We start from the raw sequence: 17,775 nt of genomic DNA on the forward strand, positions 1-17,775 counted from the left end.
TAGACCTCGAAGCAAAAAGACAGTTGGTCATCCCTTTTCAGTGAAAAAGACAAAAACCTCATATCTATGATATATAATCTTTATAACTAACAGTTTTTGCACCTTATTATGGTAAAACAAAACCAACATTACATACCAATAATTCACAATCTATCAAGTACCTGACCAACATCAGCAGTAAAGCAGACCACATCGCAACCATAGTTCTCCCTGCAACATATCAAAAAGCAATATATGGAGATATTTGTATTTATAACTGTATTAGCAGTTGACAACAGGTAAAGGAGTATTATGAGTGTATCACATGTCATGAATGGCACAGGTTCATGGTGATAGATCGCGGATAGCCCACCCAATGGGTAGAACATGCGACCTATAGACAAGCAAAGCATAGGCATTCAAAATTATCCCCCACCATGCAAGATGGTCCATCCACTATAAGCCCTCATTGGGGCCTATCTAGACTGCAAAAAATAAACTAATATCACTTACAAACAGTAAAATTGTCACCTCATATGCATTTTTACTTCCACGAAAAGTTAGACATGGATCATGTCCTTTAAAATAAACAACATGCATTAGGCCTATACCTGGGTCTATCCCAAGCCTAGCCCATTGAACAAAACATATGAATGTAGAACATTTTGGACATAAATAAAGCTCATTGAAGCTTCATACTCTGCAGGGAGTGATGCAGCCAAAATAACTGAATATTCATACCACAAATTTAAAATTAACAATTTAAAAATATCCTATCAATGAAATAAAAAAAATTTATAAAATGAAATGCACCTTAGCCATGGAACAATAACTGAAGTGTCCAAGCCACCACTATAGGCTAAAACCACTTTGTTCAACTTCCCTCGTAGACCTCCACCCTTCACCGGTGTAGATGAAACTTTATCACTCTGAGAGGCTACCATCCTAATAACTGCAGTAACATGCGCAAGTTGTCAGTAAAAGGCAAGTAAAATACAAAAGGTCATCTTTGTACTTCACAAAAGGAAGCAGGAAAAAGCACATCTTGAAGGTCTAAAATCTACTTGAAATGTATCTAAGCATCCAGAACAAAAACCCTTATGGCATAGTTGGCTACGATTCAGAAAGTGCAATGTGAGCCAATAGACTAATACCTTGGCAAGTCCAGTCCACTCCAAAAATCCGAAAAATCATGTACAACATAATTTAGTACATTTGAGTTCCTAGTAATCCTAATAAAAGCTAATTTCCTAAACATCAGAAGAATCGGTAGCATATCTTAAGAAACTTAAGAAAAACATTTGAACAATCACTACTTGAAGTTATTCAGCCAACACTAGCCTAGAGAAGAGTTCCAACTCTAGGTGACCAAAACAGATTCCTGTATGGGCCTAGTAAGCATTTAAGAGCATAACTGGCACATTTCCAGACTACTATAGCACACAAGTAGGAGAACTAGCTAGAACTCATTGTAAAATTGTCTATGAAAAGACAATACGCATACGAGCACAAAAAATATAGAAAAGATGTGCACGAAGGCACTCTCACAACACTTGAACAAATACGCAAAAGCGTAAAAATAATAAACATGCACAATGGCATGTATTTTATAGAAGGAACCGAATGCTTGAGGCTCTCAAGCTTAGGAAAAACAAGAGGGGATCACCCCTATTTATACAAGAAGAAGAGGGTGCAAAGGGGCTCCCAAAGGAGTCGTTGGGGAGCCCCCAACGGTCACTTTTGTGACCGTTGGGGACCCCCCAACGGTCACTTTTGTGACCGTTGGGGACCCCCCAACGACTCTATTGGGGGATCCCCAATGCACCTTTTGTGAAAAGGTGAAAAGAAATAAAAATAAAAATAAAAAGGATAAAAAATAAAAAGAAAAGATACAACATATCCCTATTGGAATATGCGCAAAAAAGGAAATTTACAATAATACCCTTATCGGATGAACAAAAAGAAAATAATATATAAATATATATACTTATATATATAGAGATACTTATACATATAAATATTATATATATATGTATCTCTAAGTATATAAGTATATATATTTATATTTACATCAACGTTTTTAGGAGGAGATACATTTTAACACCCCCCCTCAAACTTACGGTGTGATAACCACAAGTTTGCCAAGGAGGAAATGAAATCTGGGCGAACATAGAGCTTTGGTGAAGAAGTCAGCAAGCTGATACTCAGACGTTACATATGGTAGATCAATGACCTTCTTCAAGTATTCTTCTCTGACATAATGACAGTCCATCTCTATATGCTTTGTTCGCTCGTGAAAGGTGTGATTCTTGGCAATATAAATTGCATTTTTATTGTCACAGCACAGCTTTGTTGGTTCTCTGATAAACACTCTCATATCTTCCAAAAGACTTCGAATCCATACAATTTCCATGGTGGTAGATGACATGGCTCTATATTCGGCTTCAGTGGATGACAGGGAGACCTTTTGTTGCTTTTTGCATCGCCATGAGATTAAGGACTCACCTAAGAAAACACAGAAACCAGTGGTGGAGTGACGGTTACTAGGGCCACCTCCCCAATCTAAGTCAATATAAGCAAGCAATTTCAATTCAGAGGATGAGGATAGAAATACTCCCTTATTTACCGTTCCCTTCAAATATCTGATGATGCGGAGCACAGCACTCATATGAGTGGTTGTAGGAGCATGCTGAAACTGACTGGCGATGTGTATAGCATGTGACAAGTCGGGTCGAGTAATGCTAAGATACATTAAAGACCCTACCAACTGCCTGTAAGGAGTAGGATCGGTTAGAGGAACACCGTCGTCAATCTTCATTTTTGCTCCCACAACTTCAGGAGTTTCGCATACTTTGTCATCAGAAATACCTGACCTGTCAATAATCTTGCAGGCAAGTTTAGACTGAGATAGAAAATAACCACGTTGCGAATAGGCAACCTCAATTCCAAGAAAATATGTCAGAAAATCTAAGTCTGACATCTCAAATTTTGAAGTCAAGACGGACTTAATACCCTTGACTCCTTGAACATCATCACCTGTTATTAACATGTCATCAACGTAAAGTAATAAAATTACAATCCCTGCATTAGATTTTCTAGTAAACAAAGCAGTGTCAGTATAACATGATGAAAAACCATTTTCCAACATTACACTGGTAAATCTATCATACCAGGCTTTGGGGGCCTGCTTTAAGCCATAGAGAGCCTTACGAAGACGAAGAACTTTATCCTTAGGAATTATCATGCCTGGTGGGGCATCCATATATACTTCTTCGTTAAGATCATCATTTAGAAAAGCATTTTTAACATCCATTTGAAAAATGTTCCAATTTTTAATAGATGCAATAGTAATAAGACACCTAACGGTAACCATCCGAGCTACAGGGGCAAAGGTTTCTTCGTAATCAATTACATACTCTTGCCCATACCATTTAGCAACTAAGCGAGCTTTATACCTTTCTAGAGAACCATCACTCTTAGTTTTAACTTTAAAGACCCACCGACAGCCTATAGTTTTCTTTCCTATAGGTAGAGTTTGAAAATCCCAAGTTCCTTCCTTTTCAAGAGCATTAAGTTCACTTTGCATGGCTTCTTGTCATTCTATACATTTTTTAGCTTCTTCAAAATTTCTTGGTTCAAAATAAGAATGAATGGCACTAAGACAAGCCCTATATCGGGGTGAAAAAGAATCAAACGATACAAAGCGAGTTGGAGGTCTTCTATTTCTTTCAGATCTTCTATGGTCAAGAGGAGTGGAAAGCTCACTATATTGATCAATAGCACTTCTAAAGGTGTCTTGGTTTCTACGAGAGTAGGTTATAGGCTCACTTGGAACTCTACTTTCTGGATCATTATGTTCACCAATATCTTCATCATTTTCCTCATCATGGTTTAATGATACATCATCATCACTGGATATGTCATCATTACTAGATAAAAAGTCGAATAAGGAGTAATCAAAATTTTCTTGTTGAGAAACATTTTTTTCAAAACCACTCTCATTTTCTAAAAAGGTTACATTTCTAGAGACATATAGCTTATCCTCTCGAAGATCGTAACAACGAAACCCTTTTTGAGTTTCGGAATAACCAAGAAAAGCACAAGGAATAGCCTTGGGTGAAAGCTTGTCATTCTTATCCGTAAGTATGAAACACTTACATCCGAAGACTCTTAACCTATTATAATCAGGTTCAAGCTTATGTAATATCTCAAAAGGAGATATTTTACCTAATAACCTATGGTAGACGATTTATTAAATAAACAGAAGCAAGGGCTGCTTCAGCCCAAAAGTTTTTAGGAATATTTTGAGATATAAGAAGAGTCCTAGTGGTCTCAATAATGTGCCTATGTTTTCTTTCAGCCAACCCATTCTGTTGAGGTGTTTTAGGACAAGACCTTTGGTGAATAATACTGTGATCCTCAAGATATACCTTAAATTGATTGGAGAGATATTCTCCCCCAGAGTCACTTCTAAAAATCTTTATGTTGCTATTGAATTGATTCTTAATCATTGAGTGAAAATTTTTAAAACATGAAAACACTTCATGTTTAAACTTAAGAAAATATATCCACGAGTATCGGGAAAAGTCATCCACAAATATTACATAATAAGAAAAACCTCCTTTTGAAACAACAGGTGCGGGTCCCCAAACATCTGAGTGAACAATTTCGAAAGTTTTGGAAGAGAACATAGTTTTTTGCTCAAAAGGTAAGCTTCGCATTTTTCCGAGAATGCAGTCATTACAAGAAAAAGAGTTTTTACATAGGTCTTTTGCAAAATGTAAATATGATAACTTGGTGATATTAGGATGACCAAGTCTTTTGTGCCATATATTTATATCCTTATGTCGGGCAACATTACACAAAACTTTTGGAACTTGAAGAGATTTCATATAGTATAGATCTCCTCTTCTAAAGCCTTCCCCAATCAATTTCCCAGACTGGCGATCCTGTATTAAGCATTTATCACAAGAGAATTTAATATCACAGCCATGGTCCGTGAGTTGAGAAACAGAGAGAAGGTTTAAGTTAAGTTTAGGTATAAATCTGATTTTTGGAATAGAAAACTCTTGAGTTTCAAAATTACCTATTCCTTTAATTTCAAGAGAGGTTCCATCAGCAGTGGAGACATAAGATGGGGAACTATTTTTCAAAAAATCGGAAAGTGACAAAAAGTTTGGGGACATATGAAAAGATGCACCAGAGTCCAAAAGCCAAGAGATTTTACCTGGAGGAGAAGAAGTGGATACGGCCGCACCGGAGGTAGATCCCTTGAGGAGAGGTTGAAGGGCTTCCACTATTTGATTTATAGAAAGGGTTCCACTTGAAGATGCCTCATCCTTCTGTGGTACACCAGTGGTAGCCATAGCTAGAAGTTTCTTCCATTTAGGACATACGGGTTTGATGTGTCCCGGTTCTTTACAAAAATGACAAATAGTTTTGCTATAGTCCCTTCTTCCTCTTTGACCACCATTTTCACCTTGATTTTGGAATTTAAAATGAGGGGGACGATAGGTTCTTACATTGTTTCCGGGTCTTGATACGGCATTGACCTCACTATGTTCTTCAATATTACAAGGGACCGCAAGGACATTTGGTCCTTGTTTACATAAATTCATACGAGTCTCTTCACCACTTAACTTGGTGAGAACATCTTCAAGAGAAGGGGGAGAGAAAGAGGAGAGAAGAGATGACCTTATTTGCTCAAATTCGGGCCTTAGCCCATTCAAAAAATTGAAGAACCGATCTTCTTCAAGTTGCTTATGACGGAGCTCAATTGCCTCTCCACTCCATTTTGGTTCAAGCATTGCAAGCTCATCCCAAATAGAGGAAAGATCGGCAAAGTAATCCCTAATCGTCGTTTCACCTTTGGAGAGAGAGATAGCCTTCTTTTGAAGGTAATATTTATGAGAGAGATCCCTTGAGGTGTACATTTTTTCAAGATAATGCCAAGCTTCCGATGCCTTTTTGAATTTAATAATGTTGGCATTAATCTTGGTTTCTACGGATGAGAAAAACCATGAGAGAATCTTGAAATTCTTCATTTCCCATTCATCGTGTTTCTTGGAGTATTCTTCAAGAGCTTTGGTTCTTTCTTCTCCCTCAAGAATCTTGATTTCGCCTTCTTTTACTATGGTAATCTTGGGTTCCGGTTCCGGAATTGTGCCAAGAACATATCTCCATAGGCCTTTCCCTTTTATATGAGCCTCCATATTTCCGGCCCAAACATGATAGTTGGACCCATTTAATTTGAAACCAAGAGCAAAATGGGACTCTTTTTCGCCCATTAGAGAGAAAAGAGATAGAGAAAAAAGCGTACCAACACAATATTTCCAATACCAACTTTGGCAAGATTCTTCTAAAATATTTGAGAAGAAAGATCCACCACTTCAAACTTCAAAGATCGAAAGGCACGTTTTTCGAGGCACTCGAAAAAAGGAGAATCCCACGATCTTCAATAATCAACCTTGCTTTGATACCATGTAAAATTGTCTATGAAAAGACAATACGCATACGAGCACAAAAAATATAGAAAAGATGTGCATGAAGGCACTCTCACAACACTTGAACAAATACGCAAAAGCGTAAAAATAATAAACATGCACAATGGCATGTATTTTATAGAAGGAACCGAATGCTTGAGGCTCTCAAGCTTAGGAAAAACAAGAGGGGATCACCCCTATTTATACAAGAAGAAGAGGGTGCAAAGGGGCTCCCAAAGGAGTCGTTGGGGAGCCCCCAACGGTCACTTTTGTGACCGTTGGGGACCCCCCAACGACTCTATTGGGGGATCCCCAATGCACCTTTTGCGAAAAGGTGAAAAGAAATAAAAATAAAAAATAAAAAGGATAAAAAATAAAAGAAAAGATACAACATATTCCTATTGGAATATGCGCAAAAAAGGAAATTTACAATAATACCCTTATCGGATGAACAAAAAGAAAATAATATATAAATATATATACTTATATATATAGAGATACTTATACATATAAATATTATATGTATATGTATCTCTAAGTATATAAGTATATATATTTATATTTACATCAACGTTTTTAGGAGGAGATACATTTTAACACTCATGACCTAGTTAATTTGCCTGATTCCACATTGAACAATGATTAATTTGTGTCAGTTAAGTTCAGGCACAAAAATTGGAACTCTACTCTTGCATAACGCTTTTGTTAGAAAATAAAAATACTATTTTCAATTGAGACATATCACATATGGCCCGGTTAGTCAGGAAGGTCATAGTAAATTATATATCTTTTCTTAAAGCTACACTTGGTGCTGGCCTAATAACTATGCCACACGGATACTCCATTTTCACTCCTGTTCCGTACCCCTTTATGTACAATTCATATTGGAAACTTCATAAAAATAGCTGTATAAATGTGACATAGCCTAATAGCCTAATTGGCAGGACTAGACCCAAACCAATAATTATCTAGATTTGGCTGCTTTCTTATCATTTTCTACCAAACCCAGCTCGGTGGGCCATCAGGCTGCCCGAACCAGTGCAAACTCCTAAAGCCAAGTCACTATTCTTTCCATTTGTTGAACGGACTTAGTAAATAATCCACTAGTTTGACTATGTGTAAGGAATCAATATCCTAATCCTTAAAGGACAAGCATTGAACCTATGAAAGTGGAAAGACTAATCATAGTGAATGGCGAGCAAGACTTATAGAACTGTAAAGCAAATGCAGAAGAGTAACAGGTGGCCATAACTTGTAAACTATAAAAATTAGGTAACAGAAAAGTTCCATAAGTACCAACTCATTATATAATAGACATACCTCGGTCACCTGCGACAGGATTAAAGGTCTGAAACTGATGAACAATTCCATTCCCATGCATGCTGGTTGATACTGCCCCAACCTGGTACAAAACTGCCATTATTAATACCCAGGTGATCAACATAAACAGGATGTCAAATTAACCAAAATGAAAATGTAAAAAGTGTAATCCAGACAGCCATGAAAGACAAAAATTAACACATGAAATGGCATTACCTCTTGATAGTCATGTGATTTCCTTGAGCAACAAACATTATCCCTAGGCAAACACTTCACTGGAAAAATTTACAAAACAGAACACCAACAAACACAATCAACACCAGAGGTAGAAAAATCACAACTTTTATCACATAAAAGATAAAACTATCTATATATATATAGATAACGTCTGTATGTACAATCTAGTTGACTAATGTGATTATTTTTATTTTTATTATTTTTTCTGCAAATCCAACCCTGTAGATGTGATCTACATGGTTCATTTAGTGGAGATCGGTAGATCAATGCCTGGATCATCGGATTCCGAAGTGTGAGCAGGTTTTACTGGCAATTCACAAATTGACTCATTGGATCATGCTTGTTCGATGACAAAACATGATCCAGCAGCCAATTTCTAACAAATTGACCATGCTGAACACACACACACACACACACACACACACACACACACACACACACACAGTCCCAAAACCTTGCCATTACTCAAAAAAACAGGCTAAAAAAATGAACTGTGACAATTCATAAATCACAACACATAACAAAGGTAAAACCACACTTTTTACTGATAATCCCATGTTCTTGCCAAATGATACTTTTAAACAGGGACAAGAAAGGAAACCATTAAGGCCATACCTATTTAGTTGGGAAATGTGGCAAACGGTCAATTGCAACAAAACTACGCATAAAGGAAACTCTGAGCCCTTTCCTGTTTAGCGGGAAACTATGGTAATCACTCCAAAATGACAATTGTTTTTAATTCTTTACAAGTAATTTTTTCCACTTTTTCGTTCTTTGTTTCTCTTTTTTTTTTAGTTTATTCCACTGTGGTTCTTCTTCCCTCTTTTTCCATTGGAGATTTTTTCCTGAGTGTTGATATATGAGGCTAACATCTTCAATAAGTCCATCCTCTACTGTATCATTTGTTTTTATTTTCATTTTTATTTCTTGCATAGGTTGACAATATTTTGAGATCTATTGACCATTTTTTGGAGGAAACAAAGGGTCTTAACCACAAAAGTCAATTTGCGCCAGCTGTTAGTTAATTACAGTCACAGAGACTAACAAATTGCTTGAATTGTTCAGCGGATCAACTCCTAGCTGATCAAGAAAATAAGATTAAGCAGGATTTTGATATGTGAATGCTTTAGTTTTGATACTTACTCTTTATGGTTCCTCTTAGCATTTTAATTGCAAACATTGTTTATCTACTTTTTAATATCAATTAAAGTTTATAGTCAATTTATTGATTTAGTAACATGAATTTAATTGTTAATTTACATATTTTAGCAATCACTAAATTGTCGATAAATTAATGGCAATCTTTTTATAGCCAAAATGTGATATGGATGACCATCGATAAGTTGCCAATACACACACACTCACTCACTTACACACACAATCTTTTTAACTTCTAAACACAATAAAAAACTCCAAAACACTCTTTTTTCAAAACCCACCTTCACCAAAACTACTAAACTTCAAGTGTCTCAAAATACATATGTATCCATTTTACTCATAGCCTTCCGAACCCGCCCAACATTATAATCATATAAATAATGGCTCATGTTTTCATGCCGTTAGATCAATTTTACAAAGACATGTTTCTATGTTCGCAAGATGCCAAAATCAAATTTTTATATTAAATTTCTGATACAGACAACCAACCAACAAAAGAAGAAACCAAAAATGGTGCAAGCAATGAAAGGGAAAGAATGACCACTTTGGCCGAATCAATCGTTCACTAAACAGGCATTTTAGTAATGAATTTAAAAAAAAAAATCTAAAATAAAATAGAATGCAAGATCCATGAAGAACACAACGAACAAGGATAAAATTTGACATTAGACCAAAAATAGTAAGAGAGGGGGGGAAAAAAGAAGCTACCTTGCTTAATGGAAGCATGGATTGGGAGACCAGTGACATTTGCAGAGGAGATTGCATGGAGTTGAGCCATCGATTTGGGGTTTTCCTCGGAAGACAAGCAGAAGAATTAGGGTTTCTGGTAAGGAAAGTGAGACTTAAATAGTTAAACCCCAGCAAACGAAGTGGACTCCGAAGTGGTCTCTCTCTCTCTCTCTCTCTCTCTCTCTCTCTCACACACACACACACACACACACATACACGTAGTATTTTTTCTATTTATTTTAGAATTCAAAAAAATGGACTCGGGTATGATTGAGTCGGTTCTGAATTGCAATCCGTCATAGACTCGGTTTCAGAGCCCATGGAGACTTTTGTTGGTCAAAGCTAAGTCTTATATGTCTCATGAAGTCGGTTCGGACTTGGCAGCGTGGGGAATTGAGTTATGCAGGCAAAGGCGTCATGGACTCGGTCTTGCGTTTGACCCTGAGGCATTAAGTGCAGGCGTAGCCATCACGTCAAGCTCTGGTCAGACCTTGTAGGACTCAGTGAAAACCAAGACTAGGGGCCTAGCCCACTCTACCCACCAGGGCTTGACCAAACGGTCCCATTCAGCTCAGGCTCCAAAAGAAGTGTGCTTGTGCATATAAATGGATTGAACTCGGGCTAGGGTTCAAATGTCTCGGCTTAGTTCTATGGCGATCGAGTCTTTGACCGATTGTATACCGGACTGAGATGCTACTGATTGATTCCGAGTCTTGGTTGGTAGGGGGCAAATTTCTAAGGGCAAAAAACAGAAACATTGGGTCATATTCTTAATAAAGAAAAAGAGAGGATTTGGGCCCAACCAAGCGAAAGAGACAATGTAATTTGCTTTGGAATATTTATTGTGGCGGGCAGTCAGTTTTGCACTGCAGGGTCGGTGGGGGGCTGTCCTTTCAAGATTTTTTTTTTAATTAAAAAATAAGGCAGACCGACGCCTAGCATAGGCCATGACGGCGACAGTCCTAGACCCGGAGCAATGTTGTGCGAATCGGCTTGATCGTATCGGCATAAAATCGATATGATACTGACCTTTTTTAATAAATGTAAAAAATAACTTAAAATTAATTTTTAATATTATTTTAATGGTTTTAACACGTGTTATATTCTGATTGACATGTAATCTTTTTTAATTATTTTCTTTTTTATGATTCAAAATGATTCACTTGAGAATCGGTAATGGACACCTGAATAGTTGGACAAACGATTCGATAGCAGATACGATTTTAACATCAGTTTTGGGCTTCTTGGACAATGACCGTAGGCACTACAAGCTGAGCCAGTGTAATTAGGTCTTCGATCTCAAATGCAGCTTTTAAATAGAAAAGATCCAGTGCGATGTGATTGCATACTTTTGGTGTGCTTCTGCACCTGATCACCCTCCATCTTTGTGATATAACCTGTCAGCTGGAGACAGGATGCAGCAGGACACCAAAAGTCTGCAATCACAATCCACCTGATCCTCAGTTGTTTTCTCAAGTAATAAATCTAACAAAAGGGCACACTTCATTATTATGAAACGGGTCTATAACCGAACTAAAAGGCTATCCTGGGTCAGGATTCTAAACTAAACTAAATAGTGGATCCAATAAGCTTATAAGATTGGATACCCCAGTACGACCCAGACAATGCTTTGTTATTTTTTTTGTCTCCAATCCAAATTCGATTCAGACATGATCAAACAAGTTAGTTTTCAACATATGATATATGTATAATTAAGGTTGATCATCTGGTTGGGCCGGGCTGGATCAAGTCTAGGGACCCAATGGGCCAAGGAGAAGGCTTGACCTGGTGACCACCCAGCATGGGTCTTATCATGCTGAGGCCAAAGAGTTGGTCTCTTTTATATGCAGGTAACCAGGTCGGGCTCAGGTTAGGTCCGGCAGGGTCCATTAAAGTAAGAGATCACCCAGGGTCTGAGCCCAACCCAATTTGCTTTATGTATTAATGAGAGCAAAATGGGCAAAGTCAAGCATATTTAAGGAGAGCCAATTTATGTGTAAAAATGATGTGTTTCTAAAAATGCTCCACAATTTAGCAAATTCTCCAAATGGACAATCTCATAAATTTTCAATTTTTTCTTGATGCTTTTACCTCTTACAGATACGAATTTTTGATTTTCGCACGTCATGATACTCCCACAAAACTTGTCATCAAATTCGCATGAGGTTGCGATTTTTCAAAAAAGATTACAAAATTCCAAAAAAAATAAAATTTTCATCATGAGTTTCGTGCGATCATCTGCAAAAATCATAAAAATTATGGAAGTCTGATATTTATGAAATTGCATATAAGTATCACATGAAGTATTGCAAAATTCTAAAATATTTGTGAAAGTTCATACGAGCAAAATATAAAAGCAAAAGCTAGGGTTTCATAGGAACTAGATTTTTTGTGGTTTTCCACTAGTGAGAATTATGATCATTTTTTCAGGGTCAAGTATAAGTGGTAAGAAGATCGACGGCAACAAATCGACAACGAGTTTTTCTGTTAAGGGCATCCTATGATATGGGTGAGATAGAAAATGAAATATGCAACTCATTCTCGTCATAGAAAATGAGAACGATGATGATGTATCTTTCTACTGTTGTATAAGACATTTCTTACTTTTGTACATGTTTGTTAACTCATTTTGTATATGTTTGTTCACTTGGTATATGAATTTATAGGTATGTCTTTTTTATATGCAATACTTAGGATTAGGCGAACCAAAAAATAAGGGTTGAGCTGATGGCAATAAAAGTTGATGATGGAGAATGCACTTGCGCTTGTGGATGAGAGCTGATGAAGGTGACCATTGCGCTTGCGACAATGAAAGTTGATGATGAGTTTTGTCATATATATGTATTTGTTTATGAATAAATTGTGTATATAACAGGGAATGAAGTTGTTTAATTCTTGTTTTTTGAGGAGAATAGATTGTGTATATAACAGGGAATGAAGTTTGATTCTTGTTTTATAATAGGTGATTGATTTAATTATGAGAATGAATTGTGTATATAACAGTGAATAAAGTTGTTTGATTTTATTTTTTATTGATATGTGTTGTTTATGTAAAAGTACATGCAAACTTTGCAAATTATGACTTTTCACATCAAGAAGAAATTTTGCAAGGTACATGCAAATTTCAGTTCATTCTTTTTAAATAAAAAAAGAATTTCATAAGGTACATGCTCATTTAAATTCATTCTTTTTAAATCAATAAGGAATTTTGCATGGTACCTGCAAAATTTTGGTAAAGTCTGATATTGTAAAATTTCTTATTAGCATCGCACTGGTATTATAAATTTTTTTTCTTACAAAATTTCTTATTCGCTTCCATCATTCGCCAAAGATTCGCTAGAAAAATCATTAGAGGAGGCCAAAATTCGGGGTTTGCAAAAATAGGGCATCCATATGCAAAAAGGAGTTAAGAGAAGAAGCATCATTCTTTCACAAAATGAAGTCAGTCATACATTGCATTCATTCCATTCTTTTACAAAATGAAGATTCTCATACATTACATTTATTTCATTCTTTTACAAAATGAAGATTCATGTACATCTTATTCAAGTGAAGTTGCTTATACTTTGCATTCATTTGATCCTTTCATAAAATGAAATCGCTCATACATTGCATTTATTTCATTTTTTCACAAGAATGTTGTTTCTCATTGCTTCTTTGATGGTGAGAAAATAGAGATACGTCAACTTTATGTTGATCGAACGCTAACCGTGAGATACGTTGACTTTTTATTGATGTTTCTAAATGCATTGAATACTCAAACATTACTTCCTAATCATGTTTCTGCCTATTGTGGCCAATCTCGTGACTTATATTGCACTTATATGGCACTACCTCCTTGTGTTTCGTTCTTCGTCTCTTCACTTTAGGTTCTCCTGCTTTCTTAATTGGCGTTGGTAGTAAGATGAGAATAAGAGTTGGAAGAGTAATGTGTGGGACATTATTGGTTATCAGATTAAATTAATAAGTACCATATGCAGCTTGATACGATCAGCTACATAGAATTTGTCATAGTAATCATCTGAAAGATTGCCCTTATACAAAATGCATGTGATGGAATGCTCGTAAGAAATTATGTTAACCTGTCACTCTTCATAAGAGCATTTTATACTCTCAAGATCAACACAGTAGTTGTGCTTCTGGTTACAGGCTTCATAATGATGGTAGAAGTAATGCACTAATACCACACGTAGCTTTTGTGCTTCTATTTGACACTCTTTAATCTTTGTAATTACCTCTGAAACCATAATGACAATCATTTTGTTTTCGTTTGTCCTTCTTTTCTCTTAAAACTTTATCAACATTAAACGAAGCTTCTCAATAAGTGGTATTAAGGGCTTGTCACGCATGGAGAGAATCTAAGAATTAAAGTACTCTATTATATTAGAGATTAAGCACCCATACCTTCTAGCGAGAAAACAATTGTTAGCCCAATATATCAGTTCTACCTTATCAGCAACATATTTGTATGCTTATTCACTTTGCTCATAAATCTTTGAAATATAAAAATGACATTGTTGTCTCGTGGGTGCTTTGATGGCGCACCACCAGTATGCATTAAGTGGTGCACCAAATTTCCCTGAAAAGTTCTCAGTCAGGTGCTTTATGCAATATTCATAATTACAATTACACCATATGTGAGGGACATCATACATAAGTCTATTGTGCCTATCTGAGATACTTGTCAATTGTTGTTTAACTTTGAGCTTATCATTATCGTAGATATTTATTTGATTTTTCACATGCCCCCAAAACCATTTCTATGACTTATTCGACTCCTTATCCATCACTCTAAACGTTACAAGAAATATATCATCAGAAGCATCAATCGTGTGGGCAGACAACAAAATACCTATGTATTTTTCTTTTAGGAAGGTGTCATCTACCATAAGAAGTAGAGGGCATTCTTTGACAAACCCATCGATGTGTGATAAGAAGGAAAAGAACATATACTTAAATCTATTGTTTGTATCAGTCTTAATGAATGCTATCAATCTAGGGTTAGCCATCATCAAATGATGACAACAAGTGAGAAGCATCTTGAAGGACTCCTCGAATGAGCTATATAGCATCAACCTAGTCAATTCATGTCCAAGACATGCTTGTTTGTAAGAAACTTCCACACCTACATCGCGATTGAGGTCATTCATGATTTCTCTTGGAGTCATCTTTGGGTTATCGTGTAAACATCCGTGAATAACATGTGAAATCTACTTCAAAGGCACTTTTCTTGTAACAAAGTTGCCCACTAATCCACTACATATATGCTCGCTTTGATACCTCTTCACTTTGAAGAATGTTGCTTTGTGCATTTTTGTAAAGTGGATCTTTTAGAAGTAATCTACCATAGTTGTGGGTTCTTTCTCGTGCATACGAGAGTGACTATGTTACTGCAACTCTTCGCAAATTTTGTTTCAAGGTTATTTCTAACTACATAATCTCTCAAAAACTTGTGACACTACATAAGAACAGTAAACCTTTTGTTGCAAGCAATTTCTTGATCATTTGACTATGTTGATAGGTACTGAAATTGTTTGCATTCATTAAGTTTTTCATTGTGCAATTCATCATACAACTGAGAAACCTTTGTATTAATTATTTTCAATTGTTCTTCAATGAATAAAAATTCATTTATTGAGAACCAAGGGTTTGACTTTCTAAATGTCATTAGCATGTCGTTCTCATCTATTAGTACTTGCTCCAAATCATCACTAATTTAGTCCTCTCTTATCATTTCTCAGTTCGACTCAGTCGACATGATATACCCAAAATCATCGCTATCATTTGATTATACATTGTGCTTGTTATCGTTGCTATCACAAAATGACTGATTGACTGCATAAAGTAAATCAAAACTCGTTGTATCTTTGGTTCTCTTTGCTTTAAAAAATGTAATATTCATGCATTACCGACTTTCAAGATTAACCAAAAAAATAACACCTCTAGTTCAAGCATAAATTAGAAAGATCGTCAACCTTTACCTAGATTAATTATTTTCATTGGAAGGTTGGGTGTCATACAATATCCTGCGATGAAGATCACTGGCATTGGTTTGTCCAAGTGGTTCCATATCGTTTGCAGTGATCCTCTCATCATTAACTATTAAGAACAGTGGGATGTTCACTAGATGAGTGAGCTCAATCGTTGGTGGCTGAAATAAATGCATATTATCCACAAGATTTTCATTATTATATTCTTGTATATCACTTTCGATCACGTCTTATATATCACTTTGGACTGTCACTTAATGTTTAACTATGCATCCTCCAACTTTTTATTTAACTTCGTAAACATTGTCAATTCATGTAGCTTTACTAGCAACTAAGTAAATGTTGCCCCTATGTAACATTGGTTGTACATCATCATCATCAAAGAGATGTATCTATATATCTTCATCATCTAATTTTGGAGTGCACTTATACTAGAGGACCATTAACTCTTCTATATATATGGTTTTACGAGACATTAATGTTATAAATTCCTTATAGTTGTTTTTAGAGATCATTATAGATCTCCACAGAAATGCTCAATGCTATAATAATTTATAAATATCAATTCAGAAGTCATCATAACTTCCTATACCAACCACACAATGTATCACTCAGCTAAACCCTCTAAAAACCAACAACCCATAATAAACCATAATACTCCCATAATCAACCCCTATTCAATGCTTATGCATAGTCAATCCCAACCAAATAAACAAAGATAAATATTGACAAAATCATTGAATATTAACAAACAACAGACAAAATCTCTAAAGATCGTAAACCCTAAATAGTTAATAGAAAAAAAAGATACCGCAACCTTAATAGCTAACTGAAAAAGTGGAGGAGAAGGATACCGTAACCTTGCATGAGGTGGAGCGAACATGTATGATCTGCAATTTTTCAATAAACTTCTAAATTAAAATAAGATGTATTTTTATGTATTTTCATCATATTAATCGAGAACGCAAAACAAAGGGATTTTGTAAAGCCAATTATACTTAGAACGTATATATCTTCAAGGATATATGCTCAAAACATCTAAAGAGCCATATCACATTCATTTGGCAAAATGAGAGAATTTTGCAAAGACAATCTACTTTGTCTCATTGAGATGAAGAGAATAGCGTACTCACTTTTTTCGTAAAAAATATTGGCGAAACCTCGAAAATATGCGGGCCCCAAATAAATATTTTGTGGGCCTCATATAAACTCACACAAAAATATCTTGTAGGCTCCATATAAATATCTCATAAAATATCTAGGTAAGCCTCACAAGGAACATCTCAGTCTTTATACAAAAAGGTAAGGGCAAAATGGAAAGAAGGGGCATACTTATCCCTTGAGGTGGGGGCCCACACCTAAGGTCTATAAATAAGACCCCACCCTCTCTTTTAGAAATTGCCATCCCTCTCTCTACTCTCTCACTCTCTAGTTTTCTCTCTCCCATCTCTCATCTTTCTCTCTCTTGATTCTAGCCTGAATTAAGCCCACTGGAGGTGAGCTTGAACCTGCCTGACCTAGCTTGAGCCCACTTGGGTTAAGCTTACTTGACCAGCCATGTTAGCTTTTCTCTCTCTTCTTTTATTTTTGGTCTTAGCCTGGGTCAAGCCCACTTGACCTAGATTGAGCTCACTTGAGGTGAACTTAGACCTACTTGACCTAGACTGAGCCTAGTTGTATCAAGACCACTTAACCTTGACAACTTGACTTTTTCTATCTTATCTTGACTAGGTCCAACCCATCTGACCTAGATTGAACCCGCTTGAGGTAGGCTTAAACTCAGTTGGATTTAATCTAGGTATGATTTGTTCTTGGCCTATAGCACTTCGTTTATTCGTGCTGACGAGTTCGACACGAGACACTCTTGGTTATGATTGTAC

The 17,775-nt window shown here is 36.1% G+C and overlaps 1 protein-coding gene across 1 annotated transcript in view; it reads right to left on the bottom strand.

Annotated features, from left to right (window-relative positions):
- Positions 1-10,125, bottom strand: part of LOC149842980 (arginosuccinate synthase family) — a 29,901-nt gene extending 19,776 nt beyond the window's left edge. The window contains exons 1-5 of the mRNA XM_089999529.1: positions 9,885-10,125; positions 7,998-8,056; positions 7,782-7,863; positions 793-931; positions 162-210 (exon numbers count right to left, since the gene is read on the bottom strand). Coding sequence (XP_089855655.1) covers positions 162-210; positions 793-931; positions 7,782-7,863; positions 7,998-8,056; positions 9,885-9,954 — 399 coding nt within the window. The 5' untranslated portion in view covers positions 9,955-10,125. The remainder of the gene's footprint in view (positions 1-161; positions 211-792; positions 932-7,781; positions 7,864-7,997; positions 8,057-9,884) is intronic.
- Positions 10,126-17,775: the final 7,650 nt, after the last annotated feature.

This window comes from Nuphar pumila, chromosome 3, assembly GCF_984573655.1.
Source record: "Nuphar pumila chromosome 3, dmNupPumi1.hap1.1, whole genome shotgun sequence".
In the NCBI taxonomy this organism is placed as follows: Eukaryota; Viridiplantae; Streptophyta; class Magnoliopsida; order Nymphaeales; family Nymphaeaceae; genus Nuphar; species Nuphar pumila.